The sequence below is a fragment of the Phoca vitulina genome, unplaced genomic scaffold (genome assembly GCF_004348235.1).
Source record: "Phoca vitulina isolate PV1807 unplaced genomic scaffold, GSC_HSeal_1.0 scaffold15, whole genome shotgun sequence".
Taxonomy (NCBI): Eukaryota; Metazoa; Chordata; class Mammalia; order Carnivora; family Phocidae; genus Phoca; species Phoca vitulina.
In genome coordinates, this window is record NW_022589718.1 from 14,827,761 (window position 1) to 14,855,637 (window position 27,877).

The 27,877-nt window shown below is 36.6% G+C and overlaps 1 protein-coding gene across 2 annotated transcripts; it reads right to left on the reverse strand.

The window, feature by feature from the left end:
* Positions 1–1,609: 1,609 nt before the first annotated feature.
* On the reverse strand, positions 1,610–27,877 carry ERI1 (exoribonuclease 1). Of its 2 annotated transcripts, XM_032413655.1 has the most exons (7): positions 27,600–27,877; positions 22,928–23,106; positions 19,037–19,247; positions 14,863–14,946; positions 13,430–13,539; positions 11,365–11,479; positions 1,610–2,381 (listed from the first exon to the last, which is right to left on the reverse strand). In XM_032413655.1, the coding sequence occupies exons 1-7, from the start codon at positions 27,705–27,707 to the stop codon at positions 2,139–2,141; spliced, it is 1,050 nt and encodes a 349-aa protein (XP_032269546.1). In that variant the 5' UTR covers positions 27,708–27,877; the 3' UTR covers positions 1,610–2,138. The 2 variants fall into 2 exon arrangements, with proteins under 2 accessions (XP_032269546.1, XP_032269547.1); XM_032413656.1 differs by lacking the exon at positions 22,928–23,106 and having other exon boundaries at positions 27,600–27,867.

The following is a 27,877-nucleotide window of genomic DNA, read 5'->3' on the forward strand; positions in this document are numbered from 1 at the left end:
TTTTCAGTCGTAAGAAGAGTAAGTTCTGAGGCTCTAATGTACAGCAGTGCCGACTATGGTTTCGTATACTTGAAAGCTGCTGAGAGTAGACCTTAAGCATTCTCACCGCCACAAAAAAAAAGTTAACTATATGAAGTGATGTGATCTTGGTAATCATTCCACAACATACACCCAATCATCACATTTACACTTTAAATATATACACTGACATTTGTCAATTATTCCTCAACAGTTTTTTAAAAAATGAGAACAGTAAAACATCACCAAATAAAATATCTGACTGAGAAAAAGGATACTGACAACTTGTAATGCTGAAAGCCTTAAAAAGAAATACAAGAGGAGTTTGTCAGTACCTGGGCTATTTTGCAAAAAGGAAAAATCGGCCCAGAAATTAGAAGTCTGACTTAAAAACAAACAAAACAAGAGGGAATATTTCCTTGCCCAAATCAGATTTCCCCACTGCAATTTCAGCTACTGATGAGCAACTACAGAAGCTGGCAACAGATAATTACGGTTTTGCTGTGGCATGAATTTGATTTCTAAGGTTAAGGCGGCTACGTGGAAAAAAATCACCTAAAAAGTGTGCCAGTGGACCTCCTGGCATCCACATCTCAACAGTGATGTGCTGTTCTCTACTACTCTGCCCTGGCCCAACTCAGTAAGGACTTGAAGGAAATTCTCTGAAATTTTCAGCAATACTTTATGGTATATTACATGGTGCTATTTAGGATTCACAAAAATTTCAGCATATACCCATTTCACCCCCAAAGTTTACTACATAAATGTAAAACACCTAGATTTCCTTGTTTTACTATAATCCATATCGGTTTGTCTAAGGGCATCACATTCCCTTGTGCCTTCTGTTATCCACTTGTTAGTCTTTATTCTTATTCTACAACTACCGCTCAAAGGCAAAATTCATTCTTCCCACAGCATTGTGGAAAGAATTCTCAGACCAAGAAAAATGCCTCCTTTTTTCCTATACACCAGGGCTGGAAGCTTCTATAAAATTCATTTAGTTAATATATAAATCATTAAAATAAAGTAGCAGCACAACTACTAATAGAAAGGAAAAGAGAAGAAGCAAATTGTTCATGAAAGCTATAGGGAGAAATTCAGTATTTTTACCTTCTAGATAACAGTTTTGCTTTTTCAACTCCGTAAACTCACTTATGTTTTTAGAATTAGTTAAGAATTAACTATTCAACATTTAGTGGTCACTATGTAAAATCAACTTGTAATAAAAACATAAGATATGTTAAAAAGCATTATTTGATTTTATTACCTACTCATAATGTTGGATACAAATGCAAAATTAAGTGGTGACCCTTATTTTTAGTCTATTTCAAAGCATGGTTTCTTAGATTTAAGAATTAGGGCAGATTTGTGTCACAAGAGGGAGCGGAACCAAAAAATGAAGTCCAAAAAACCCCCATGGATATGTTTATGTGTTATAAAGTCTGAGCTACAGCCCTTATATTCCTTCAAATGGAACTTTCTTCTGACTTTCTATTAACCTCACCAGTAACTGAATTCTTAACAAGACCCTATAATCCACCACAAGTCTTCCAACTACAAATTGAAAAGAAATGTAGGCAAATATGTGTATCAAGTACTTTATGAAATTCACCATGCACAGCTGAACTTCATATACAGAATTCAAAAACCAAAAGGACTGTGATATTCTTAAAACCCAAAGGCTAGACAAGGCCTTCCAATCTTTCCTGCACTGTAAGAAATGACTCGATCTAATGATGTTAATGTAGAAATACATTATGTATTTTAATATCAGTAAGATATGACATTCAAGGGGAGTGCCAATAAGCCTTTGCATTTTAAAACCAAAAGGGACATATCTTGGACACCTTAAATTATAAAAGTCAATTCTAAGCAGGAACTGTTACTGTGTAACAAATACTGCTCATATCAAAAGTGCTGGTGACAAAAAATTCAATATGCCCTCCCCACAGAATCTGTTCACACACATTTATATATAACTGTAACTGTAGTAAGATTGTAAATGTTTAAGGTGCTTAAATTTTGCACCGCAGGACTAATTCAATAAGTATTCATCTGCTACCTCTTTGTAGCAACTCCAGTTAGAGTGAATGATCCATGGGCAAAGGGCAAAAATGCTGTTATTTTCTAGAATGTGGCATTTGTGGAGCTGGAGTGCCCTCTATTGGTAACGAAGAAGACACACTCATCAGCTGTCCTGCATGCATTTTCTCATTAATTCGGAGTTCACATCCATCTTGAAGCATTCGAACTGCTATTCGGGCAATGTTCTTAGAGTCGTCAAGACCACTGTGAGGCCGCCCATCATAATCCATTCCTAGTTTTTCAAGCATTATTGTCAATTTGGTTTGGCTTCTAGGAACCTGGAAAATAAACAGCTTGGTAAGTAATTCCTTAGTATTCTATAAGTCACTATGAAAAATAAAATGAAAATTAACAGTAATAGCTAAAGTTAGGCAAAAGACAAATACTCTTATAACTCAAACCTTCAGAGCTTTAAAAAAATTATCTTAAGTTAGAGATGAAAATACATACAAATAGGTAGAATCCTCAAGACATCTAAAGAGTCTGCAGTTTTGTAATTTGACAAATCATTTATGAAAGGAAATGTATTGCTCTGGACATCTAAGTTGAAGCTCTACTATTTTTTTTTTTTAAGTAGGCTTCCTGCCCAGCATGGAGCCTAACACAGGACTTGAACTCACAACCCTGAGATCAAGACCTGAGCCAAGATCAAGAGTCGGACACTTAGCCAATTGAGCCACCCAGGCACCCCAAAGTTCTACCATTTTAACCCGAACATTCTTTTCCATGGTATTTTACTATGATGTATTATTTTATTTGACAGACTCCTTAGACAGATACACCCAAAAAAAAAAAAAAAAGACCTAGCCTTTCTATGACTAAAGATAATTAAGATCCAGCATGAAAGAAATTATCATGTGGTATTTTTCAATCTATTTAAATACCTGCTCCAATTTAATAAATGTAAAAATCTCACTCCCCAGATTCCAATATGCCCCTCCACTTTTGAGAACCACTATTCTATCTTCTGTATATGTTAAGTTTTATATTCTGTAGTTCGTATAGCTATGTCACCTATACATCTTGGGGCCTCAAGTTCTTCATCTGTAAAATAAGACTAATAGTTAGTTACACTCCTTACTCACTGGGTTATCGAGAGAATCACAAAGCAAATGATATAAAAGCACCATGATAAACATCAATAATTATCCTATTGTAATACCGCAATGCATTCTGGTCCTTTCGCTAAGTATCACCTAGAAAAATGTGCTTGCAAAAATAACTTTTCCAACACACTGAACAACTTAGGTGAAATGGACTATTCCTAGACCCATACAACCTACCAAGACTGAATCATGAAGAAAACAGAAAATATGAACAGACCTATAATAAGTAAAGAGGACTGAACTGGTAATCAAAAACCTCCCAACGAAGAGAACCCCAGGACAGGATGGCTTCAATGGTGAATTCTACAAAACATTTAAATAAGTCTTAACACCAACCCTTCTCAAACTCTTGCAAAAAACTGAAGAGGAAGGAACACTTCCTAAATCATTTGATGAGCTTAGCATTATCCTGATACCAAGGCCAAAGACACTACAAGAAAACTAGAGACCATTATCCCTTATAAATACTGATGCAAAAATCCTCAACAATACTAGCAAACCAAATTCAGTGGCATACTAAATGTATTATATGCCACAACCAAGTGAAATTTATTCTTGGAAAGCAAGGATGGTTCAACATACAAAAAATAATCAATATAACAAACCACATTAACAGAATGAAGGGAAAAAACACATGATCACCTCAATTGATGCAAAAAAGGCATCTGACAATAAACACCCTTTCATGATAAAAATACTCAACAAATTAGGAACAGAAGAAAATTACCTCAAAATAATAAAGTCCATATAAAAAAATTTAGAGTGAACATCATATTCAATGGTGAGAAGGCTGAAAGCTTTTCCTCTAAGATCAGGAACAAGATAGGGATGCTCACTTTCACCACTTCCATTCAAAATAATATCAGAAATTCTAACCAGAACAAGTAGGCATGAAAAAGAAATAAAAGGGATCTGAATTGGAAAGGAAGAAGTAAAGTGATCTTTGTTTGCAGGTGTCATGATCTTATATGCAGAAAGTCCTGAAGATTCCACCAAAAAACTGCCAGAACTAATAAGCAAAGATAGCAAAATCACAGGATACAAAATCAACACACAAAAATCAGGTGCATTTCTATACACTAACAATGAAGAATCCAAAAAGGAAATTAAGAAAACAATTCCTTTTCAGTAGGAAAAAAAAAAAAAATTTTAACCAAAGAGGTGAAAGACTTGTACATCAAAAACTACAAAATGTTGCTGAAAGAAATTAAAGACAACATAAATGGGAAGATATCTGTGTTCATAAATTGAAAGATTTAATATTGTTCAGCTATCAATAATTATCCAACATGATCTATAAATTCAAAGCAATCACTAATAAAACATTAGCTCAAAATGGATCAAAGACCTAAACCTAACAGTCAAAACTATAAAATTCTTAGAAGAAAACCTAAGGGAGAAGTTTCATGACACTGGATTTGGCAACGGTTTCTTGGATACAACACCAAAAGAGACAACAAAAGAAAAACTAGATAAACTGGACTTCCTAAAAATTTAAAACTTTTGTATATCAAAGGGCACACTATCAACAGAGAAAAGCAGCCCAAAGAATGGAAGAAAATATTTGGAAATCATAGATCTGAAAAAGGATTAACATCCAGAATATATAAAGAACTCCTGGGCACCTGAATAGCTCAGTCGGTTAAGCGTCTGTCTTCAGCTCAGGTCATGATCCCCTGCTCAGCGGGGAGTCTGCTTCTCCCTCTCCCTCTACACCTCCCTCCTGCTCTTGCTATCTCTCTCTCAAATAAATAAATAAAATCTTAAAAAAAAAAAAAAAGAATTCCTAAAACTCAACAGTAATTAAAAAGAAAAAAAACAGACTTGATTTCAAAATGGTCAAAGGACTTGAACAGACATATCTCCAAACACATACAACTGGCCAATAAGCACACAAAAAGCTGCTCAACATTACTAATCATTCTGGAAGTACAAATCAATAACACAATGAGATACCACTCCATACCTATTAGATGGCCATTATTTAAAAAAAAAGGGCAAGAAAATGGAAAATAAGTGTTGGCAAGAATGCAGAGAAACTGGAACGCTTGTGCATTGCTGGTGAGAATGTAAAATGGTGCCACTGCTGTGACATGGAAGTTTCTCAAAAAATTAAACACAGAATTACCGTATGATCCAATTCCACTTCTGGGTATATACCCACAGAACTGAAAGCAGGGACTCAGTTATTTGCACATCCACATTCACTGGAGCAGTATTTACAACAGCCAAAAGGTGGAAGAACCCAAGTATCTACCAACAGATGAATGGATAAACAAAATGTGATATAAATATAATGAAATATTATTCCACCTTCAAAAGGAAGGAACTTCTCAAGCAATGGAATTATTATTTAGCTTTACAAAGGAAGGAAATTCTGACACATCCTACCACACGTATGAATCTTGAAGACATTATGCTAAGTGAAATATGCCAGTAACAAAAGGACAAATACTGTATAATTCCAGTTATATGAGATACCTAGAGTGGTACAATTCACAGACAGAAAGCAGAATGGTGGGGCGCCTGGGTGGCTCAGTTGGTTAAGCGACTGCCTTCGGCTCAGGTCATGATCCTGGAGTCCCAGGATCGAGTCCTGCATCGGGCTCCCTGCTCAGCAGGGGGTCTGCTTCTCCCTCTGATCCTCTTCCCTCTCATGCTCTCTGTCTCTCATTCTCTCTCTCTCAAATAAATAAATAAAATCTTAAAAAAAAAAAAAAAAAAAGAAAGCAGAATGGTGGTTACCAGGGGCCAAAGGAAGGGGGAATACAGAGTCACTCTTTAAAAGGTATATTTTCAGTTTTGGAAGATGAAAAAGCTCTGGAAATGAATGGTGGTGATGGTTCCACGACAGTATGAATGTTCCTATTGACACTAAACTGTGTACTTAATGGTTAAAATGGTAAAATTTGTTATGCATATTTTGCAAATGAATCAGAGATAACATGAAAAGTCCTAGATAGTGCCAGAAAAATGATTAACTCTGTTAAACAAAGGCCAATTCACTCAATCATGTCTAAAACTTAATAGCTGTGTGAAAACCTGGATAAAGAACACATAAACCTCACACTTCCTCTGGCCTGGCAAGGAAAAGTTCTCAGCAAGATGACTGACTTGAAAAGTGAATGGTAGGAAAACAGTAGGCCAAAATTTGCTGAGTGGTTTGAAGAAAACCTACAAAAACTAGCCTAGACATTTCATTACATAAACCGATTGAAGAAATCTCTGTAAGACCCTGTAAAAAACATTTAATTTCCAGTGACAAGATTCTTGGATTTTGAAGAAAATTGAGTCTTCGGAAAAATCATATTGCAAAAAAAATCTTAAATGTCCACACTTTTGCTTGGGCTTGACAGTGAGAAAAGTTATTTGCAAGTCTCAAGACCTACTGAAAGCCATCTGGAAAAAAATGTAGAAAATTAGACAGTATTTTTCTTCCCTTTGAACACAGAGTACGACCAGGTTAAAAAAAAAAAAAACCCTGTTTCTCAGAATCTTCTGCTCAGCCACAGAACCTGACTCTGAAAAGAGCTTTGTAATGTAGTCTGATCATACTCTAGGGATGAGATTTACTGATCTGCCTTTAGAATAGCTGCAGATTTCTGCAAAAGAAGAGGGTCCAGTCATTCATAGAAAAGCAATGAACATTTTGCCACGGATTTCAACCTTTTATATGCGTAAGTAAGCCTCTTCTTATTTAACAAGATGAAGAGCAAGGGTAGAAGGTGTCTATTTTCAGTGGAAAACGAAATCCATGAGAACTTATCTCAAATCCAACCCAGAACTGAGTATTTGTACAGGAAAAAAAAAAGACAAAAAAGACAAAAACAAACATAGCTTTCGCCTTCCCAAAGTATATTTCATTCTTCACTTTTACTTCAAAAATGACATTTTAATGCATATACAGAACTACTAAAGAAATAAACATGTTTGTATAATTTTATAAATGCTGAACCTACACTGGAGTATGATCATACCATACATAAGTTTATTTTCTAAAATCTAGTATAAAATTGTCTATAACCTGTATTTTTATTCATATTGTTTCAGCCTACTTACAGAAAAATCAAACCCACTTTAAGTTTAAGCCAGCTATTAAGCAGAAAAGTATTATGCTTGCCCTATAAGTTTCTTAAACGTATGAAAAGGAAAGAGGTAATTTCAAATTTAACGATCTCCACTCCCAAGAAAGGTTGGGTAAAAAGTCATTTTTAGTTTTAAAAAGGAGAAAAGAATACTTTGTACATGCCAAAGACTATACATTGTTAGCATCCTATATAGTAAAAATTTGTGTCAAGACTTTTAGGCCTACTTGAATAAAGAAAACAAAACAAAACAAAAGAAGAAAACATTTTAAAAAGAAAAAATGTTACATTGACTCAACTTCCACTAATTGGCATTAGAGTTGATTAACTATTAGGAGCAAGGGAAAACCATATAGAAAAGAGCAGCCTATCCTTTCTGAACAGGGAATCTGCTTCTCCCTCTGCCTGCCGCTCCCCCGCTTGGGCGTGCGCTCTCTCTCTGGCGAATAAATAAATATAATCTCTAAAAAAGAAAAAAGGAAAGAGCAGCCTAACAAATTGGTCAACATAAACAGATCCACAAAAAAAGTACTATTCTCAAAAAAAAATAAAAAATACTACTCTCTACTTAAAAGAGCACTGGCAATGTTATTGCCTTACTGTATCTACAACTTTCTGAACACTCTAATGTATTGTGAGCTGTGCATGTTTTTATGCAGACTTGAAAATTATTTTATGGCTTTATTAATTATTAATAATTATCCTTAGAATAAATAGAGTTAAAGGTTTGAGAAAGACACCCTAATGTAAGAATGCATTGTCACCTGGGAGGTATAGCAAAAAAAAAAAAAAGCAAACCTAAAGATGACTGAGCCCCTACAAATTTACATGAAACACAGAGGATAGAGGCACATTTGAATTAATATCACAGGACATAATTAGCAAAATCCAGACAGTGGGAAAATGGAAAAATGGCTCCATTTCTTTCTTTCCTTTTTTTTTTAAAGATTTTATTTATTTGTCAGAGAGAAAGAGCACAAGCAGGGGGTGTGGCAGGCAGAGGAAGAAGCAGGCGCCCCCTGAGCAAGGATCCCTTTGCAGGACTCGATCCCAGGACCTTGGGATCATGACCCAAGCTGAAGGCAGACGCCTAACCGACTGAGCTACCCAGGCGTCCCAAAATGGTTCCATTTCTTAAAATAATAACAATAAATCACTAGAGAAAAAAAAGGAGGTGGAAAAGGAATTTAGAGATTAAAAAACTTAAAAGAGACATGTCAACCAACTTTAAATGTATGGACCTTATTCTGATCCTGATTCAAATCACAAAAGGTAAAAGGAAAAAAAAGAGGTGAAGGGGATTAAGAGGTATAAACTCCCAGTAATAAAAAAAAGTCACAGGGATGAAAAGTACAGCACAGGGATACAGTCAATAATACTGTAATAACGCTGTATGCTAGCAGATGGTAACACGTATCGTGGTGAGCATGGCATAATGTACAGAACTGTCCAATCACTATGTTGTATGCCTGAAACTAGTAAATGTCAACTACACTTCAAATTTAAAAATTAACTAATTAAATTAAATTTAAAAAGAAAACTATGACCATTTGATAATACTAAGGGATTACTGTTGATTTTTTTCTAAGTGTGATGATGGTATGATAGTTATGTTTTTTAAAACAGTTCCTTATTTTTTGGAGCTATATAATGACATGTTTACAGATCAAACGAAATACCATTTGAGATCTGCTTCAAAAGAGTAAGGAAGGGGCGCCTGGGTGGCTCAGTTGGTTAAGCGACTGCCTTCGGCTCAGGTCATGATCCTGGAGTCCCGGGATCGAGTCCCACATCGGGCTCCCTGCTCGGCAGGGAGTCTGCTTCTCCCTCTGACCCTCCTCCCTCTCATGCTCTCTGTCTCTCATTCTCTCTCTCTCAAATAAATAAATAAAATCTTTAAAAAAAAAAAAAAAAGAGTAAGGAAAGGGGAAAGTGGGTAGAGATACAGATGAAACAAGGTTGGCCATGAGCTTATACCTATTAAAACTGGGTCATGAAGGTTCATTATACCTGTCAACTTTTGTATATGTTTGTAATTTTCCCTAACAGAAATTTTTTTGAAAAATCACAAAATGAGTGAAAAGATAAATTCACAAAAAAGGAAAAAAAATTTACTAAATATAATCAAAGGACTAGTATCCAAGATAAATATCTATAAACAATCACAAATTATAATCTACAATTACAAAAGGACAGACCACCCAATTTTTACAAATGGGAAGATTTAAACAGGGACTTCACAAAATAAATTCGAATGGAAAACAAGCTCAAGCTCCACCTCAGGAGTAATTAGGCAAATGCAAATTAGAACCTTAATGAGATGGCATCCCACATCCACCAGATTTATAAACATTTAAAATGTCTGGCAATACCTGATGCTGGCAAAGACGTGGAGCAATTATAAATTCACCCACTCTTCTGGGGAGAGTGCAAATTGGTATACCCCCCTCAGAAAACTACTTTTGCATTACCTAACGTCAATGATGCACGTATCCTATGAACCAGCAACTCTACTCATAGGTTTATACCCTGGAGCAATGCGTGCACAAAGGCACCAGAAGACATGTGCAAGAATGTTTATAGCACCACTGCTCCTAAAAGCTCCCAAAATGGCCAACCAAAATGGCCAGGACAGATACACTCTTATATATTCACACAATGAAATTCTCCACGGCAATAAAATAAACTAACTACAACTATATACACAACCTCAATAAATCTCAAACACAATCTTGAGGAAAAAAGCAAAATGAACAATACAGCCAGTACGATGCTAATTATACCATGTTCAAAAAGAGGCAAAAGTAAACTATATGGTATAAGGATACACACACAAATATTAAAACTATAAGGAAAAACAAGAAAATGATTTCCATGAAAGTATGAACTATGGGGGGGGCCCCTCTGGGAGAAAGGAAAGGAGCTAAGTGACTGGAAGTTACAAGGGATTTCACTTCAAACTCCACTTTTCTGTATGTACATTTCTCAGCTTTAAAAAATGTTAAAACTACAAAAAATGTTTTTAAAGGAAAGCACCTTTTCTCACAAAACTACTTTAGGATTTGCTTCACCAAAATGAGGTTGTAAAGAAAAGAAGATGACACAAAGTCTAACACATGATAGAGAAGCAAGATAAGAATCTCCTGGGATGATTTTAGAAGAAGCCTGACGAACAAATAGTTCAGATTAGAACAGGATTAAAGGCTATAGGAAGGTAGCCTCCAAGGAAAAAGTTAAAGAAAGAAAAGAAAGGGAAAGAAAGAAAGAAAATGGACCACTGAGTGTTTTGAATACAGAGAATGATTTACAGTTTGAACAGAAAGTGACAGGATAAGAAAACAACTGAAGGCACTTGTAAAAATCTGGGGAGAAGTTGTGAACACTTTCCACTGCTATAAGAATGGAAGCACTGAATAATGATTTGATTATAAAGATAATGTAACTAATTAAGAAGACATGCAGAGGGGAAGGACATGCAGGTATGGGGGCTTTCTCATAGAGCTAAATCTTCATCTTCCACTGCAGGAACTCCATACATATTTCATACTGAAAATTTAAGAAATAGGATAAACATATCATTTAGAAGTATAATGGTAAATATTGGAAGAAATAGCTACAAAAAGTTGAAAGTGTTTGCCTCAGGAGAGTAAGGAGAGTAAGAACCAGTACTGGTGAGGTCCACCGTGGATGAATGCCATTTTTCATAAGCCTTGTAGTACTACTCAAAAATTTACACTACACATATGTATTAACTTTGATAAAATTAAAATTCAGTGGGGAACATTTGTTCCACAAACAATTCACATACTGAATACCTCCCCCAGTTTCAAACCCCTCCTGAAGATCATGTATTTACAGTTAACCTATTCAAATAATGGTAACAGATTGAAAGAAAAATAGCTCAACTTCCTAAACTCATATGATCATCCTCATGTTTGGATTATAAAAACTTACAACTAAAGTATATGGCCTTTTCCTGTGAAAAGCACCTAGTAAATAACAACATACATGCAAAATGTAATAAATTTATCATTAAGAGCAGTATAATCAATAAAATGGAGAAATTTTACCTTGTAAAAGTTTCCATATGACTTTCGAATATTGATCCACTTTTTAGCAAAAGGAGGATATTTGAGCCTGCTCAGCCGGCACTGAATGTTCAGGAACTTACTCATATCCCACGAACTTGTAAAATCAAAAACAGGGGTAGAAAAATGATAAAATAAATGCTCTACTGTTCTTACTAGTATTTTAAGTCATTCTAATTTGTTTATTTACATGTCACCTTTCTTTCTGATATTCACACATATCATCAAGGTTAGAAAATTAACCTACTTCCAAAATACCAATCCAAAAATAAGTAGAAGTCAGGTATATCGAATTTTTTTCATAAACAAATCTTACTAGGCTAATCATGATCACTTTCATGGTTCTGATTACTTGGGCAAACCTCTATCTTGTTAATTATTTTTTCATAATCCTAAAATAACTCTGCTAAGCTTATTTAATGCCAGGTTTATTTTATTAGGAAGTTCTTTGAGGGTATGCTTAGAAACAAAATAAAAAACAAATGAACAAAATATTTGAAAGATGAAAGTAGTTGGTAGTAGGTGGTGAATTTGAATACAATTTGTTCTGTTACAGCATATGTTTCTACAACACTGGTCAACTTACGTAGTTAAGTAGGAAAATACTGATTGTATAGTATGGAAATCGTGTTGGTTCATACACGGTTTTCCCCAGGGAAGGGAGTGATACAAGAGCCACACAAATTATAACCTTCAGCAGGAAAGGAAAAAAGCTCTCAATTCAGCTGTAGTGCCAGTAGGAGTACTTTCAGGTATATTTTTTTTAAAAAATTAAAAACGAGTGCCTGTCCCCAGGATCCTACTGCCTCTGAGGCAACTCCCACTAACTCTGAGCTGCCTGCCTGAGCTGTCCAAACTTTCTGGAGGTATGAGCTATGTCCCAGAATGTGAGGTTTTTACAGAATCACACATACTGTGTTAGGACAGAAACACCTATATACTTGAGCAAGAACATTGCTCATTCATGTTTAAAATCAACAGATTTCTAAAGAGGTCCACCAACATTTTCCCAAATTTCTATTTTTAAATTATAACGTGACTACACTCAATGCTTTTTTCCTATGTAAGGGTCACTAAACCCTTTATGTAAGTGACATCTCAGTTTTAGTGTACAATCTGTTCATAGTTTGAAAGAGAAGTTGATTAGGAGACTTCCTTCTTCAAGCTTAATAGCATTAGGGTATAGGAGCTGCCTTGGCACAAGGCCTATAATCCTTGTTTCAATCCTTCTGATCTTCCCTCTAAGCTTTCCATCTAACGAATGCTTTTGAGCACACATTCTGAGTTCAGACTACAAGAAGCATTAGGGAAAATGATCAAGTAGCAGAAGTCCTTACTTTGAAAGGATTTTTAATCTCCCTGCAAACAAATCTTACATAAATAAAGTTTAGATATCAGAATAGTCAGATGGCAGCACAAATGGTACATATATAAAGACTATGAGACATCAAAAAAAAAAAAAAGATCAGTGTGAGTTGTAGTATGTGGAGTAAAACAAAAGAAGGCTTTGAATAATAATAATGAAGCAGTAAAGGAAGAGAGCTTTCCAGTAGAGAGGAGAGTATGACTATGTGCACAGAGAAAGGACACACCATGTGATTCATGGCCAGCATGCACAGAGTGGACAAGAATGGCAGGTGGATCAGGCTACACAGGTGGGGTGGGTTAGATAAGAGAACCTTGAAAGCCAGACTAAGAGTTTGGATTTCTTTGAGCAAGGAAGTATCACGATAAAAACTGACTTTAGTAAAGTCATTTTAGTTTTACATATTAATATTTATCTTTCCCTAGTTCTCTAATTCTGGATTAAAGTATTATCATTCTTTCCCTCCTTATTTTTTGATCCTTAAGATGCAAAGCTTAAGTAGAACAAAACAAAACAAGTTTAAGTAGAAATAAGAATGTGAAAGGAAAAATATGGTCTCTTATAGGAGACCCCAGAACTATCAGAAAATACTTTTTTGTGGTTATTCTAAAAGTTAAATGGTTATGAACATCTTTCATCTTAAAAAAGTAGATAAAAAAGATAATTTTCCTAAATACTCACCCATCTGTCAATATGCAATATTTATACTTTGTTCCTAATTCCTTCAATTTCATCCAGTCAATTACTTTTTTTAGTACCTGAGGGAAGGTATCAGCTCTGTCTACCTGATCCTGAAGATATAAAAGTAAAATTTATAAAAATAAGAGTAGCTACATGTAGTCCTGCAAATACCCAGACACAAAAGTCAAAAGGAAACGAACAGTAAGAGAAAGTCTCATCTATGATATTTTAAACTCTACATGATTTCCTTAGCTGAGATCCACCTAACATTTCATTTTTAAGATAATTAAAAATTGTTCATAACCAGGCATTACGGACGCTTTCAACTGAAGCATATAATCCTCCCAAAATTAAGAATTATGATCATCCCCAGTGTTTTTGTTTTTTTTTTTAAGACCTCAACCCAGTGGCTTACTATTTATCCAGAGTGGAGAAGAGGGAACTCTCCTCCCAGCTGAAAGCCATGGCCTTCTAACGTGGTCTCCCTATCTCAAAGCTCAGATCTTTCCACAACAGACGACACACCACTGCCAGACTGATCTTCCTAAATTGATCCATCACATCACTTCCACACTTAAAATCCTCCAAACATTCCCCAAGGCTTTCAGGATAAGACACACAGGCTCTTCATGATGTGGCCTCCCTCCGCCTACCACTTTAGCTTTATTTTCAACCACTTTCTTACCAGCCCATACACACTTGAACTCTCCCAAACTACTTACCGTTCTGCTGTGCACACCTGAAATGCCCATTCTTTCCTTCCTATTGACCTATCATGATTCAGCCCAAGTTCACTAACTTGAAGAAGTCTGACACTGGCCAGCTCTCCATTCTCTCGTCGTAAGATGCCCATAATACCCAGATAAAACACTGACTTGTCAGTCTTCCTAACCATTCTGTCACTACCGGTCTAGTCTGTCTGTCCTCCTGATTATAAGTTGTTGAGTGAGCTGAGGAGACTGACTTGACCATCTCTGTATCCCCAGTACCCTGGCAAATACTGTAGTAGGCACTCAAATACTCGTTGAGTGAATGAGTAAATGAATAAAGGAACCAAATTAATGAACAAAGAGCAATTAGAATACAATAAAAAATCAGAGACCTAAAAAAACATTAAGCTATGTATCAAGTCAGGTTATAAACAGATACATTTCAATCTTCCTCTAAGTCCACCATGGTAACACTTACTTTACTAATGATCTAAACAAATTAAACCTTTGGTTTCATCATTACAAGTCCTTAAGAGGAAAGGCTGAGAAAGATTTTACTAGGTATAAAATTTGCTTTTCTACTTTTTTAATATTATAATATGAAAAATCTTTACCAAGTAAAGTACATTAACTTGTTTACAATAATAATTTTTTAAACTATGAAATAAAACCTAATTTCAGAACCTCTTTCAAACTCCAGAAAAAGGAATATAGACTTAGAACCTGAGTAATTCCAGTTAGGTTGATGCAGAAATCAGAAAGTTGTGTGTTAATCTCTGGTCTCACGTACTGCTGGAACGTATCTTCCTACAAGGGAAAAAGAGCAAGTTAAAGTATTTTCTATGACTTCAGATATAGGACACAAAATACATAAAACATTAAGCCACAGGAGACTTTAATTTTATAGGTGCTCATGGTATAGCCCTTTCTAGAATTTTAACAATTTAAAGATAATTCTCCACTCCCAAAGCACTCTAATTTTAATTATGTTTCATAGTTTAAAAAATTTTAAAGAGTGGCACCTGGCTGGCTCAGTCAGTCAAGCGTCCAACTCTTGGTTTCAGCTCAGGTTGTGATCTCATGGGTCATGAGATCCAGCCCCAAGTGGACTCCCCACTCAGTGGGGAGCTGGCTTGAGATTCTCTCCCTCTGTCCTTCCCCTGACTCATGCTCTCTAATAAATAAATATATCTTCAAAAAAAAATTTTTAAGATGGGGTGCCTGGGTGGCTCAGTTGTTAAGCAACTGACTCGTGATTTTGACTCAAGTCATGATCTCATGGGTCATGGGACTGAGCCCCCATCGGGCTCCGCGTTGAACATGGAGCCTGTTGGAGATTCTCTCCCTTTGCCCCACCCCCCCCCCACTTGCGTGTGCACACAGGCGTGCACTCTCTCTCTCTAAAATAAGTAAATAAATCTCAAAAAAAATTTTTTTAAGATAAAGCAAGTATCTGAAAGCAAGACTTCAAACCAAAGATTATTTTCTTGAGGAGCAAAATGTTGATAATTTTGTTTGTAATATTTGAAACCGTAAAGCTTAATAATGCAACCTCAACTTCAAGTTACTAACAGCTTTTTAAATAATAATAAATTCTTTGAAGAAATGCCAATCTTTGGTTATAATAAACTAGCTCTAGATTACTACTCTCTCATTTACTCTTGACTAGTCCTTATTTTTATACTGATTCCAGTAAACTGAATTCTGAACAGTCAAAACTGAACTACATGAACTACATGCAGTAGTTTAAAGGGTGATAATACTATATTTTGGTAGCAATTTTAACCTCTTCAAGAAGCTTTCACACTTGCCTTCTCATAATCACGACAACTGTTATCATCAAACCTCAGATCTCAAAGTGCTTTTTCCTCTATCCTAATAATGCCTCCCTAAACTAGAACATGCTAAGTCACTTGTTAAAACTTAAGACAATTTCAAAGCCTAAAGTGAGCAATCATTAATACCACATAGATACAGAGAAAAAGACAAAGAATATTTTTTGTGACAGAAGATTCAAAAATTAAGAAAGGTAAATGTTTCATTTCCTAAGAATAAATTCTTTCTTCACACTAGTGTATGAAGCCAATGAGTTATAAAGGTTACTATTATAAAAGCAAAATTAAAAGAACAGCAAAGAATGTTTGAACTTCAAAAGTTAGATGCTCTTTACTTACCAGACACACTGAAGAAGGAAAAATTCCACTAAATTGAATTTCACAGATAAATGAAGGCTTTATCCTTTTAAGTATCAGTATTTTTATAATTTTCAATGAAAATCTTCCTCTTTTTTTTTTAAGATTTTATTTATTTGACAGAGAGAGAGAGAGCAAGAGCAGGAACAGAAGCAGGGCGAGTGGGAGAGGGAGAAGCAGGTTTCCCGGTGAGAAGGGAGTCCGATGCAGGGCTCGATCCCAGGACCCTGAGATCATGACCTGAGCCGAAGGCAGACGCTTAAAGACTGAGCCACCCAGGCACCCCGAAAATCTTTCAAAAATAAGCTGCAACTTCCCTTACCAATACAGGCAGGTAATATCAAACATACTATTAATAAAACTTTATTCACTATTTAACACGTTTATCAGAATGATGCTATAGAGAACAACTATGCACTTGTTGACCAAATATTTAGGAATCACTTAAGTAAATTACATAGTAAGCTAACAGGTGATAAGGGTTAGTAAACATTTAAGTAGACCAGGTAAGTGGGATCAGAAAAATGGGGGGGGCTCAGCTACCATAGTAAATAGGTCATCACCTTTATGCAGAAGATGAGAACTAAGGAAGGCCTGGAAGGAAGAGAGGGAGGGAGGAATTAGCAGCAAGACCTCTGGAGGAAAGGAATTAGAACTAAAGCCCTGGAAGGTGAGAGGGTAGAACATGACTGGCATTTCTAAGAAACAGCAAGCAGGTCAATAGGGCATAATCAGAGGTAATAAGAGGCTAGCTCATGTTAAGGAATTTTACTGAGTTAAATGGGGAGCCACTAAAGGGGTTTAAGCAGAGAAGGAAAATGATTTGACTTATATTTTATAAGGCTCACTCTGGCCACTATGTTGAGAATTGGCTGTAGGAGACAAGGAAGGAAACAGAGACTGGTTGATGGTGAATGCAGTAAATCCAGACAAGAAATTATGGGGGCTCAGACTAGAGTCGTAGCACTGCAAGTAAGTGGCTGGGTTCTGGATGTATTCTGAAGGCAGAGCAAACAGGAGTTGCTGTTGGTCTGGATATATGATAGGAGAGAAACAGGAGTCAAGGATGACTCCAAGGTTTTGAACTGAGTAATTAGAAAGACAGAGTTGCCATCACTCAAGCTAGGGAAGACTGAACATACAATGGGTTGAGGATAAATTCAGTTTGGGACATGTTAAGAGGTCTGTTTAAATATCCAAGTAGAGACGTTAAATAAGCAGACTGGATTTGGTATAGAGGCCCAGGTTGGAAATATAGATTTGGAAGTCATTAGCATACAGTTTCTAAAAGCTTGGAAGTAGATGAGATTAAGAGATCTATATAGAGAAGAGGACCTAGGACTGAATCCTGGGGCATCCAGTATTAAGAGTTGTGAAGAAAAGGAACCAGCAAAGGAAATTATAAAGGGGAACCCAATGATGATGGAGACAAATCGAGAGAATGAGGTGTATTGATAGTCACTTGCAAAAAATGTTTCAAGGAGAGAGTGGTCTATTATACCAGGATTTAGGTAAAGGTCCAAGATGACACTAATGAGTGATTTTAGTGGAGTGATGGGATTGCAGACAGTGTGAATTTAAGAGAGAATTCGAGGAAAGGGCAGTATGTACCTTTTTCAAAGAACAAACAAATAGGGTAGTTGGCGGGGAAGTGGGACAGAGTGAAAGCTTTTTATGTGTGAAAAGTAACATGTCTGTATGTGATGGGAACAACACAGTGAAAGCAATAAATCATTACTGTCTCAACGAGGGAAAAGAATTGCTAGAGCAATGTCCTTGAGTAAGAAAGAGAAAGTAGAATCTAGTGAGTTATGCAAGATTATTACCTTCATAGCTGTCATTTTTCCTTTTAATTTACTGACTTTAATCTTCTTTGGACAAAGAAATTATATAAATAGTGTGATTATAACTAAGAGGCTCTGAACAACACTAAGAAAAAAATCTATGCATTTTAATACACAAGGCTTTTTATACTTGCTCCCAATGCGTTGGCAGCAACTGAGGATAGCACAGAAGTAACTTCTGGATAGATGAGATGTTGATATACCCTTGCTCAGATTTTACAAGGCAAACAGTACTATTTGGAGAATTCCTGCTGAGTTCCTGAACTAATAATGCAGTGACAGCAAGTATCTAAAGCATATACATTATAGGTCTCGAAGCCAAGGTTAGGAGTGTCATTTCCACACTAAACTTTTCACCAGAAAGATGGCCAGTTCTAAGTTGAAAGGCGATTTCTGTAATTTGCCATTTTTAGAGATCACAACATATAGTAGTCTACAGCAGTGGTTCTCAACCCCAACTGCATGTCAACTGAGAAGCTTTAAAAACATGCTGATGTCAGGGGCTCCACCACAGAACAACTAAATCAGAATCTCTGGGATGTGGGCCAGGCATTTTTCCACCCTCCCTAGGAGATTCTGATGTCCAGCCAGATATGTGTTCCAAGCAAACAGAAAAAAAAAACAAAAAAACAAAAAACAAAACCCTCTAATTTTAGCTACTGGAAAAGGAGAGAAGTAGCCTCTGAAATTATTTCATTACAGCTTTTCTATTAATCAAGGTGATACAAAGTACACAAGAGAAAACAGCCCACTTTAGAGTTCTCATTCTAGCTTTAAAACAGCAAATGAGATCCCTGGTCTACTGAGAACACCAGAATAATTGCTGCTAAAAATAAAATTGAAATACAACAATTCACTTACTATTTCTAAGGTATGGGTATTCAGTAAAACCACAGGAAATTCAATTATCTCATGTATAAATTCAGGTGGGTTACCCTCTTCACAAGTGGCTTCGAAATCAATGATACAAATGTAGTCGTAGTAACTGTCAGCACAACTGCCCTCTTTCAACATGAGCTTCTGCTTCTTGTAATAGTTTTTCAGCCTTTTCTTTAGCACATCCTTTACTCCTCTAAGGAAAGAAGAAGAAAATGAACTCTGAGGTGAATTCTACAATCAAGAATCTGAAGTCTTACCTGCTGGCACTGGGTTGAACACTGGCAGTCGCAGTATAATTTAGCAAATATTAGCTAAAATAAATGTAAAGAAAACAAGACTTAAAGCTAAGTTAGCAAAGAATTAAAATCAAATGTAACACAGCATCAATATTTTCCTTCCCAAGCACATAAGGGCATTTCTCCTATACTAGTATTTCAAACCATAAGCCTTGTTAGCATGTACCACCTACAAAGCCATACTGCCTTATATATCAAGGTGATCTATGTATTACAAAAACTGAAATTAATGTTGAACTCTTCTACAGGCCAAACACAAATTTCAGAGTATGACAATTTAGATAAATGGAACATTTATGCTGTCTCTTTCCTTTCTTTTGGTTTTTATAGGTTAAACAACTAAAATATCCATATGAGTACGAAAGTGCTATGAGCCTAGCATGTAAAGTTGAATGTCTATTAGCTACTTAACTAGGAAAACTCATTTAGAAGATATCCTAGTGTAAACCATGTCCAGAAGAACACTGTCATACTCAGTAGGTTCTTAATTGGAAGCAGGTTTCTTCATTTACCATGGGTAGAATCTAATTAAGGAGATAATAGGTATTTTCAAAATATATGTTCCACAAATGGTGGGTGGAGAAAGGGTTGTTCTAAAATAGATAACAATGGGGGCGCCTGGGTGGCTCAGTCGTTAAGCATCTGCCTTCGGCTCAGGTCATGATCCCAGGGTCCTGGGATCGAGCCCCGCATCGGGCTCCCTGCTCCGCGGGGAGCCTTCTTCTCTCTCTCCCACTCCCCCTGCTTGTGTTCCCTCTCTCACTGTGTCTCTCTTTGTCAAATAAATAAATAAAAATCTTTAAAAAAAAATAATAAAATAAAATAGATAACAATGGTTGGTAATGGTGGTCACATTCTTCAAACAGTAAATACTTCTAAAAATTTTTTAAAAGTCATGACCAGTGCTGACTTCCTTCAGGTTACTTGTATGAGTCCTATTAACAGTTTATAAATACAAAATGGCAGTATAAAATAAGAGGATCTAAATTGTAATTAGTGTGTAGTAACAACTCAGGTATTTTGGTCAGTGACTATTAAAAAAAATTTTTAACCTTTTATTTTCCTTTCTAAACTACCAATGAAAAGAAATCCTATTCATGAGAATATTAAAATGAGTGGTTTTAAGACAAAATGTTTTAATATGTTTATTTGCTTGAGATTTTCTAAGTTACCAAAATCTAGGAAGGAAATCCCTTAACCCCCTTCATATTAAGGTACTGTGAGTGACCTCTGTGTCATGGGACAGCTCTGATTCCTTCGTCTTAATTTCTCTTTCTTTCTTGGAGAAGCTACGCTTACTTAAAGGGCTAGCTGCAAACCTAGTGGCAACACGAACAATAACCAGGTGCTCCAGAGAGAGACCTGTCGTCTTCAACGTCTCCTTTGCCATCCACATCCAAATAACCACCACATTTGCCAATTCTAACTCAGAAACAGATTCAGAATCTGGTTCTCCTGAACTGTCTCTGGTATGGCTCCCATGAGCTCCTTGGACTCTCGCAAATGCCTCTAATGCCACAACCCTCCTTTTCATCCTTTACCCCACTTGAGAACTACCCACTAATGCCAACTTCCTGCTAAAATACCTGCAGTGACTCCCTTATGCTTATACGTTAAACAGACTTCAGCATACAGTTCCTTCACAACTTGGCTACGACCTATCATTTCAGTATCATCTTCACATGCTCCCACTCCCCATGGTACATCGAACACTGCAGGGAAAACACTATATGAGCCACTGCCTAATATGTGATACGCTTTCTTGTTTTGTAACTTTGGTTGTACAACAGCTGATGAGAAAGCAAGATTATTTAAGAGAAAACATACCTACAGAAATTAGTTTTGAGTTCTGTCTCAATTACTCTCCATCCCTTTTCTCTTTGGCTTATCAATTCAATCATCACTCCTGAATTCCTAAGCCAGACTCTCTTCTTTATTTGCATGCTGTGCTTGGCCAGACCTCCAACACAGCACTGGTCACACTGTATTGTGATTGTCCGTATATATTCCCAAAAGACTGTCTGCTTTCCAAAGTGGGGAATATACATACCTATCTTACTTTTATAACTTTAATGCCCAGTGTAGTGCTTAGAAATCAGTAAGTGCTTACTGAATAAATGTGCAAACATATAATTAGATCTCTAACTGCCATGCAAGTCACAAGTAAGCAACTGATCTTCACTCCTAGGAAGGACAAAAAATTTGCTCAGAAAATCTTCACAGGGGGCGCCTGGGTGGCTCAGTCGTTAAGCGTCTGCCTTGGCTCAGGTCATGATCCCAGGGTCCTGGGATCGAGCCCCACATCAGGCTCCCTGCTCAGCGGTAAGCCTGCTTCTCCCTCTCCCACTCCCCCTGCTTGTGTTCCTGCTCTTGCTATCTCTCTCTGTGAAATAAATAAAATAAAATCTTTAAAAAAAAGAAAAGAAAAGAAAAGAAAATCTTCACAGGTTGTATCTTCATAATAGAGTCAGGAGGAAATGAGGTAAAATTTTTTGTCACAAGTTATCATGCAGACAATCTAAAAGGGAAAAAAGTACATGTGTGCTCTTTTGAAAGCAGTGAAACTCTATTTTAAAGCAAAGAGGAGGAATTTTGCCTAAAGAGAAAAAGGATACAGGGGGACCCAGAAACAATAACAGTTTTCATCTATTGCATGCAGTCAATTTTTTTCTTAATGCCTGGCAATTGAACTGTCTATCAAAAATATGCATGCTTGGGGCGCCTGGGTGGCTCAGTTGGTTAAGCCACTGCCTTCGGCTCAGGTCATGATCCTGGAGTCCTGGGATCGAGTCCTGCATCGGGCTCCCTGCTCAGCGGGGGTTCTGCTTCTCCCTCTGACCCTCCCCCTTCTCATGCTCTCTCTCTCTCTCTTTCTCTCTCTCAAATAAATAAATAAAATCTTAGAAAAAAAAAAATATGCATGCTTTTCTGGATTCCAAAGGTCATTCTTACCCCATGCCCCAAGTCGAAATAAAGTGATTTGTTTTGCAAAAAATTACTAAAAACTGAGTATGTATACATCTCATTGAAGACAGACAGACACACACACACACACACACACAGAGTTGGCTAAGCTGCATTGTTTTCTCATTCAATATACAGTTAAACATAACACATACTATCATTCTGCATACTTTTAGAAACTAAAACAGAAAAAAATATTTCCTGGTAGGTGATTTTTTTAAATTACCTGGTTTCAAAGAAACCCTCTTTATAAAAATAACACAGACAGAATAATATATATATATCTCCAATCTCATTAATAAGATATAATTAAGCATCAACTAAATGATCAACTAAAAAAATTTAAAACAAATTTAGTATAAGATAGCTGCTCCTATACATTGTTGGTAGATTGTCAAAATATTCAGACTTAAACTCAGCAATCTTAGTCTATCATCTAAGAGACTCTCAGAAATAATCAGAGTTGCACATATTCACTTTAAGAATGTAAATTATAGCTTTTATCTGAGTATATGGTAGGATTACAGACGACTGTTAATTTTTCAGTGTTTTCAAGACTTTCTGGGATGAACGTGTACTACTTTTAAATTTTTAAAAAGTTATTTTTATTTACCTGGTTTCAAGCTTGAATTCTGAAAGTTTAGCTCTGAGTTCTTCCTTACTCATTCTATTAATGCATCCGTTTGTAATAGCAATCTCTTTGTAAACTGGGTCACTGAAATCACTTGCACTGGAGGTAATGAACTTAGATCCTTTTGTTTCTTGGCCATCGAATCTACATCGTTGCTTTTTCTACCAAAAAAAGATATAGCTTATAATTAATACAAACATCTTAAAGATTCAAACTCCTGAGGCCTACTCATGCTACATGTTCAGTGAAAAGTACATAGAAAGAAGAAAGACGTGTTTCCAATACAATTTACCCTGCTGTTCTGAGTCATGAAATTTCTTAAAGGAAATGAAGCTAAGTAAAAATTGTACTGGTGTTGGGAGAACTTCAAAACAGAGCCCCTGCTGACCATTTACTAGCAGCATGACCTTGGATAGTTACTTATTAGCCTCTGATCTTCAGTTTCCTTATCTATAAAATAAAGAATAATAACTGTTCCAAGTGGCATTTAGTATTTGGTAATTGTAAATAGTATTTAAACAAGGTTATTATAGGGGTGCCTGCATGGCTCAGTTGGCTAAGCATCTGGCTTCAGCTCAGGTCATGATCTCAGGGTCCTGGGATGCAGCCCTGTGTCCTGCTCCCTGCTCAGCGGGGAGTCTGCTTGTCCCTCTCACTCTGCTCCATCCCTGCCCACTCAAGCTCTCTTTCTCTCTAATAAATAAAATCTTAAAAAAAGTTTTTTTAAATAAACAGGTTATTTTAAGGATTAAATGAGATTATGTGTATCAGCTCCCAACACCATACCCACTGTGGCAATTAATGGGATCTTTATTACCATCATAGACTATAGAACAGACCTTTTCACAAATGACATTCTAAAATTTACAAACTCATTTTTAAATGAACTTTTACAACATTATGCATGTAAAAGTCAGTGACTTCCTGAGAATTTTTTTTTTTTAATGATTTTATTTGAGAGAGAGAGAGAGATCGCAAGCATGTGTGAGAAGGGTAGGGGTAGAAAGAGAGAGAATCTCAGGCAAAGTCCCTGCAGAGCACAGAGCCTGACTTGGGGCTTGATCCCATGACCATGAGATCACGACCTGAGCCAAAATCAAGAGTCGGACACTTGACCGACTGAGCCACATAGGTGTCCCCTGAGAATTTTTTAACCTGACTTCATTTCACTAAGTTAACAGAAATTGCCCAATATAAAAACAAAATGGACTAGATAGAAATCTAGTTCAAAACTTCCTAGAACCCAAAGCAAAGGAAGAAATGTACTCAGTTTTAAAACACACAATTTCTAAAACTCACATTTGTAACAATTATTCAGAAGAACTATAGTTACTGTATTATAAATCTTTATTCTTTCCTTAAATCAAAATCTGTGTTGAGAAAAAACATGACTCAACTGTAATCAGTCCACAGGTAGTCCAAAATTATTAATATGCTAAATATCAGAGTTCCATTTATAAGTTAATTATTTTCCAAATGCAATGTCACAAACATTAGGTATGTTCCAGAATTTTCTTTTCTTTTTAAGATTTATTTATTTATTTATTTGACACAGAGAGACACAGCGAGAGAGGGAACACAAGCATGGGGAGTGGGAGAGGGAGAAGCAGGTTTCCCACCGAGTAGGGAGCCTGATGCAGGGCCCAATCCCAGGACCCTGCAATCATGACTTGAGCCGAAGTGCAGGCGCTTAACAACTGAGCCACCCAGGCGCCCCATTCCAGAATTTTCAAAAAGACTTTGGAACTTACCATCAATCCACATTAAAATTTGTTAACTTAAGTCATAATTTACCACACTGTCCCCATGTGAACTTTAATGACAGATTAAGAAGGAATAACCATGGACAGGCCAAAGACCCTGACTTTGCACTAATCCTAATGGTTCAGGAACTGTTTCTCACTCAAAGTTCAATTTAATACAACACACATTTACTAGAAATGCAATGCTAGGTATTGTGCTAGAGTACTCAAGAATTACTCCTATCTCCTCAGAGGAAGAGATCAGCAATCCCAATGTGTGAACTGTCCATAAACTGAAGAGTAACTGTATTAAAGCTCCTTGTTGACAAACGTTTAAAAAAGTTTATTATGCTGATCTTTGACTAAAGCTAAGGAAATAACTAGCTTTCAATAATACTTTAAATTTATAATGCCTAGCTACTTTATCACTAGAATTTAATTACGATAATTTATCTCGTGTCTTTAAACTTACATTGAATTTTAAACTTCATCTTCAGTCAGGTTAAAATTTAGGTCAACAATGAGTAACAGTTCTTCTACCAAAACAGAACGGTCAATTTAAGCAAATTTACTCTTTGGCTAAGTCCTCTCTGATTCATTTGCTTAATTCTTATCTAAAACTGTAGCTACAAAAATTACCCACAAATAACACTAAGACCTCTTTTAAATCTGCTATAAATCAGATTTTTGTAAAGGAAGATCTGCTTCCTCTCCCAGATTCAACTCTAGCTCTTTCAGTGAAGCCCAGGGCAGTCAAGGTCCAGTTCTCAGTGATCAGTGTCTTCTCCCAAATTTAAGGTCTACGCTAATGGTTTCCGAAGGCTGCTCAAGTCAATCCACTAAGGAGCAGAAAGAAAATATTAAAAACCTCACATGTACTATTAATCTACTAAAATGCATAATTAGTTTACTTAATAATACATAGATTAACAGTGGCATCCTCCCCGATGTCTATGTCCCCCTGTCACACCTCACATAAAGTTCTGGACATATAAATGAGGAAAGGGTGGACAGATTCCATAGTATGGGGAGGAATATTCACTCTCACAGTTTTGTGACATTCTGCAATTTTCGTGTGTTCAAGTAAATGACTGTGTAATTTATATTATCCCAAATAAGAAGACGTTTACATTATGGGAAGTGATCATAAAAATCTTTTATACCAAAAAGAGGCTTACTATCTTGCCTTAAGTACTTAAAACTGTTTTGAACTTCAAGTTAAGTTACATATTTTCATTTACAAGACAGGTATTCCAAAATTGCTGTCATTTTCTGTGATGAGAAAGGGATTAATAGCTTGAAATTTAGAAGACCTCTTTTAACAAACACAACTTGTTATTTCAACATGAAAGAAAATGTTTTAACAATAAGATAAAAAGGTAACTTTGTCAAAAACTTTTCTCTGTGGCAATAACATTTTAAACATAGTTATTTTGGAAATGTTTTCATTATTTTATTGCCAAAAAAACTGCATTACCTACAAAACAAAAAACTTTTGCAACTACATACTAAAAATAAAAACCTTAGAAGTATAATTTAGCTTGATTAAATTTCTTCCAAAAGAAAAGTTTTGATGAAATTGGAACCTATTTGCTTAAAAATATAAAAATGCAACACCTATTAATTTACAAAAACAACTGACATTAGAGATAATGAAAATGGACTTAGCTGACTTCCAACAAAATACTTTGCTTGAGATTGAAAAAAAAAATTGTATCACCATTTATTAATGGTATCGACAGTAAGTTTTTAACAAATATGAGTCACTAAAACCAATTTGGAACATAGATCTAAGTCTTAAGTCGCTATATCTCAAAGTTTTAAGACTTTCAAATATAATGAAGTATATTCCATTATTTTTAAACCAACTTACATGATGATAATCTCAGGATTAAAGAGGGAGGTGGGTGGAAAAGTGGTTCTTTAGAGAAAAGAGGCATGGAAGGCCTCTTTACTATCTTAAAGAAAATGCAATAACTATGCAAAGACCCAAAAGAAGAGCATGCAGGACAAAGGGAGCATACAAAGATCCTTAAAAAGAAAAACCATCCACCATAAAAAATAATGAAGCCAGGGGCTCTGAGAGCAAAAGGGAAGAATAGTGTAAGGTGAATTCAGCAATGGAGGCAGGAGCCAGGTCCTGCAGGACGGCAAACTGAAGACTAGGAAGGGGAGAAACCCAGTCAGATTTATGTTATTAAGATTATTCTAGCTGCTATGTGGAGCCCTAACTGTAGATGCAAGAACAAGAGCAAGGTACCCATTCTATGAAGTGCTCAGAATACGTTACTGAAATGAAATGACCAATTTTAGTATTATTTACAATCTGCAGCGCTAGGCAACAATAACTTATATCTGTCAAATAAAATGAACAAATAAGTTTTAAGACCGTCTTCAAAATTTTGCTCTGTAACTCGGATCTACCAATAGATGTCAAAATCATTACGGAAAATAAGTCATACGATAGGTCTGTATGAAATAGTAGCAAATGGGCAAAAAGCTCCAACTAATAGGCACAACCACCTTCTGTTAAGGCTGGGAGGTAATGGGCTTCGGGTCTTAAGAAATGACATACCTAGAGCATAAGGGTGCGCTTTTTAAAACATAACCTACCAATCACCTATAAGGGCTAGACAGAATGACTACAGCAACAGTGTGCACAAAATATTTAGAGCAGAATTCCCACCAGAACTTGTAAAACCACAGTTCACACACTTCTCGACTATTTCCTCACATCCAGAGGGTAATTAGGGCGAGAGGGGGCTGCGCGACAACCAAGGCACCGGAGCTGGGGACAGGGGAAGCGGCCGGGGCTGGGGTCGAAGGGCACGCAGGCTGAGGTTTGTGCGGAACACCCTAAGAGACAGGTCTGGAAGGGCTGGGCACCGACGGCCGGGCGCGGGCGGACTCACCTCGGGATTCGGATGCTGCGGCTCCTCCCCACACTCCGACCTGGGAGACTCCAGCCGCGCGGCAGCCACGGCCTCGCTGCCAGGCTGTTTGCTCCGCTCATGCTCCATGCCGGCTGTCACGTAAGAAGACAGTTGCTGGAGCCCGACCCTCGCTCACTCTCACTCGGCCAAGACCGAAAGCCTCGCCTTTCTCCGTTGAAAAATTACCGGGCTCGCGTTCCCGCGGCGGCGGCCACACAAACTCGAGCGGACACCTCCCACTTCCGGGAGCGTGTGGC

What these genes read in the sequence shown, in the direction of transcription:
- ERI1 (XM_032413655.1), bottom strand. Translation starts at nt 27,707, where the DNA reads ATGGAGCATGAGCGGAGCAAACAGCCTGGCAGCGAGGCCGTGGCTGCC. An exon ending in GAATTCAAGCTTGAAACCAG is followed by an intron (nt 19,248 to 22,927) that starts GTAAATAAAAAT and finishes TTCTTTCCTTAG; the next exon opens with AGGAGTAAAGGATGTGCTAA. An exon ending in TATTGCATATTGACAGATGG is followed by an intron (nt 11,480 to 13,429) that starts GTGAGTATTTAG and finishes TGATTTTACAAG; the next exon opens with TTCGTGGGATATGAGTAAGT.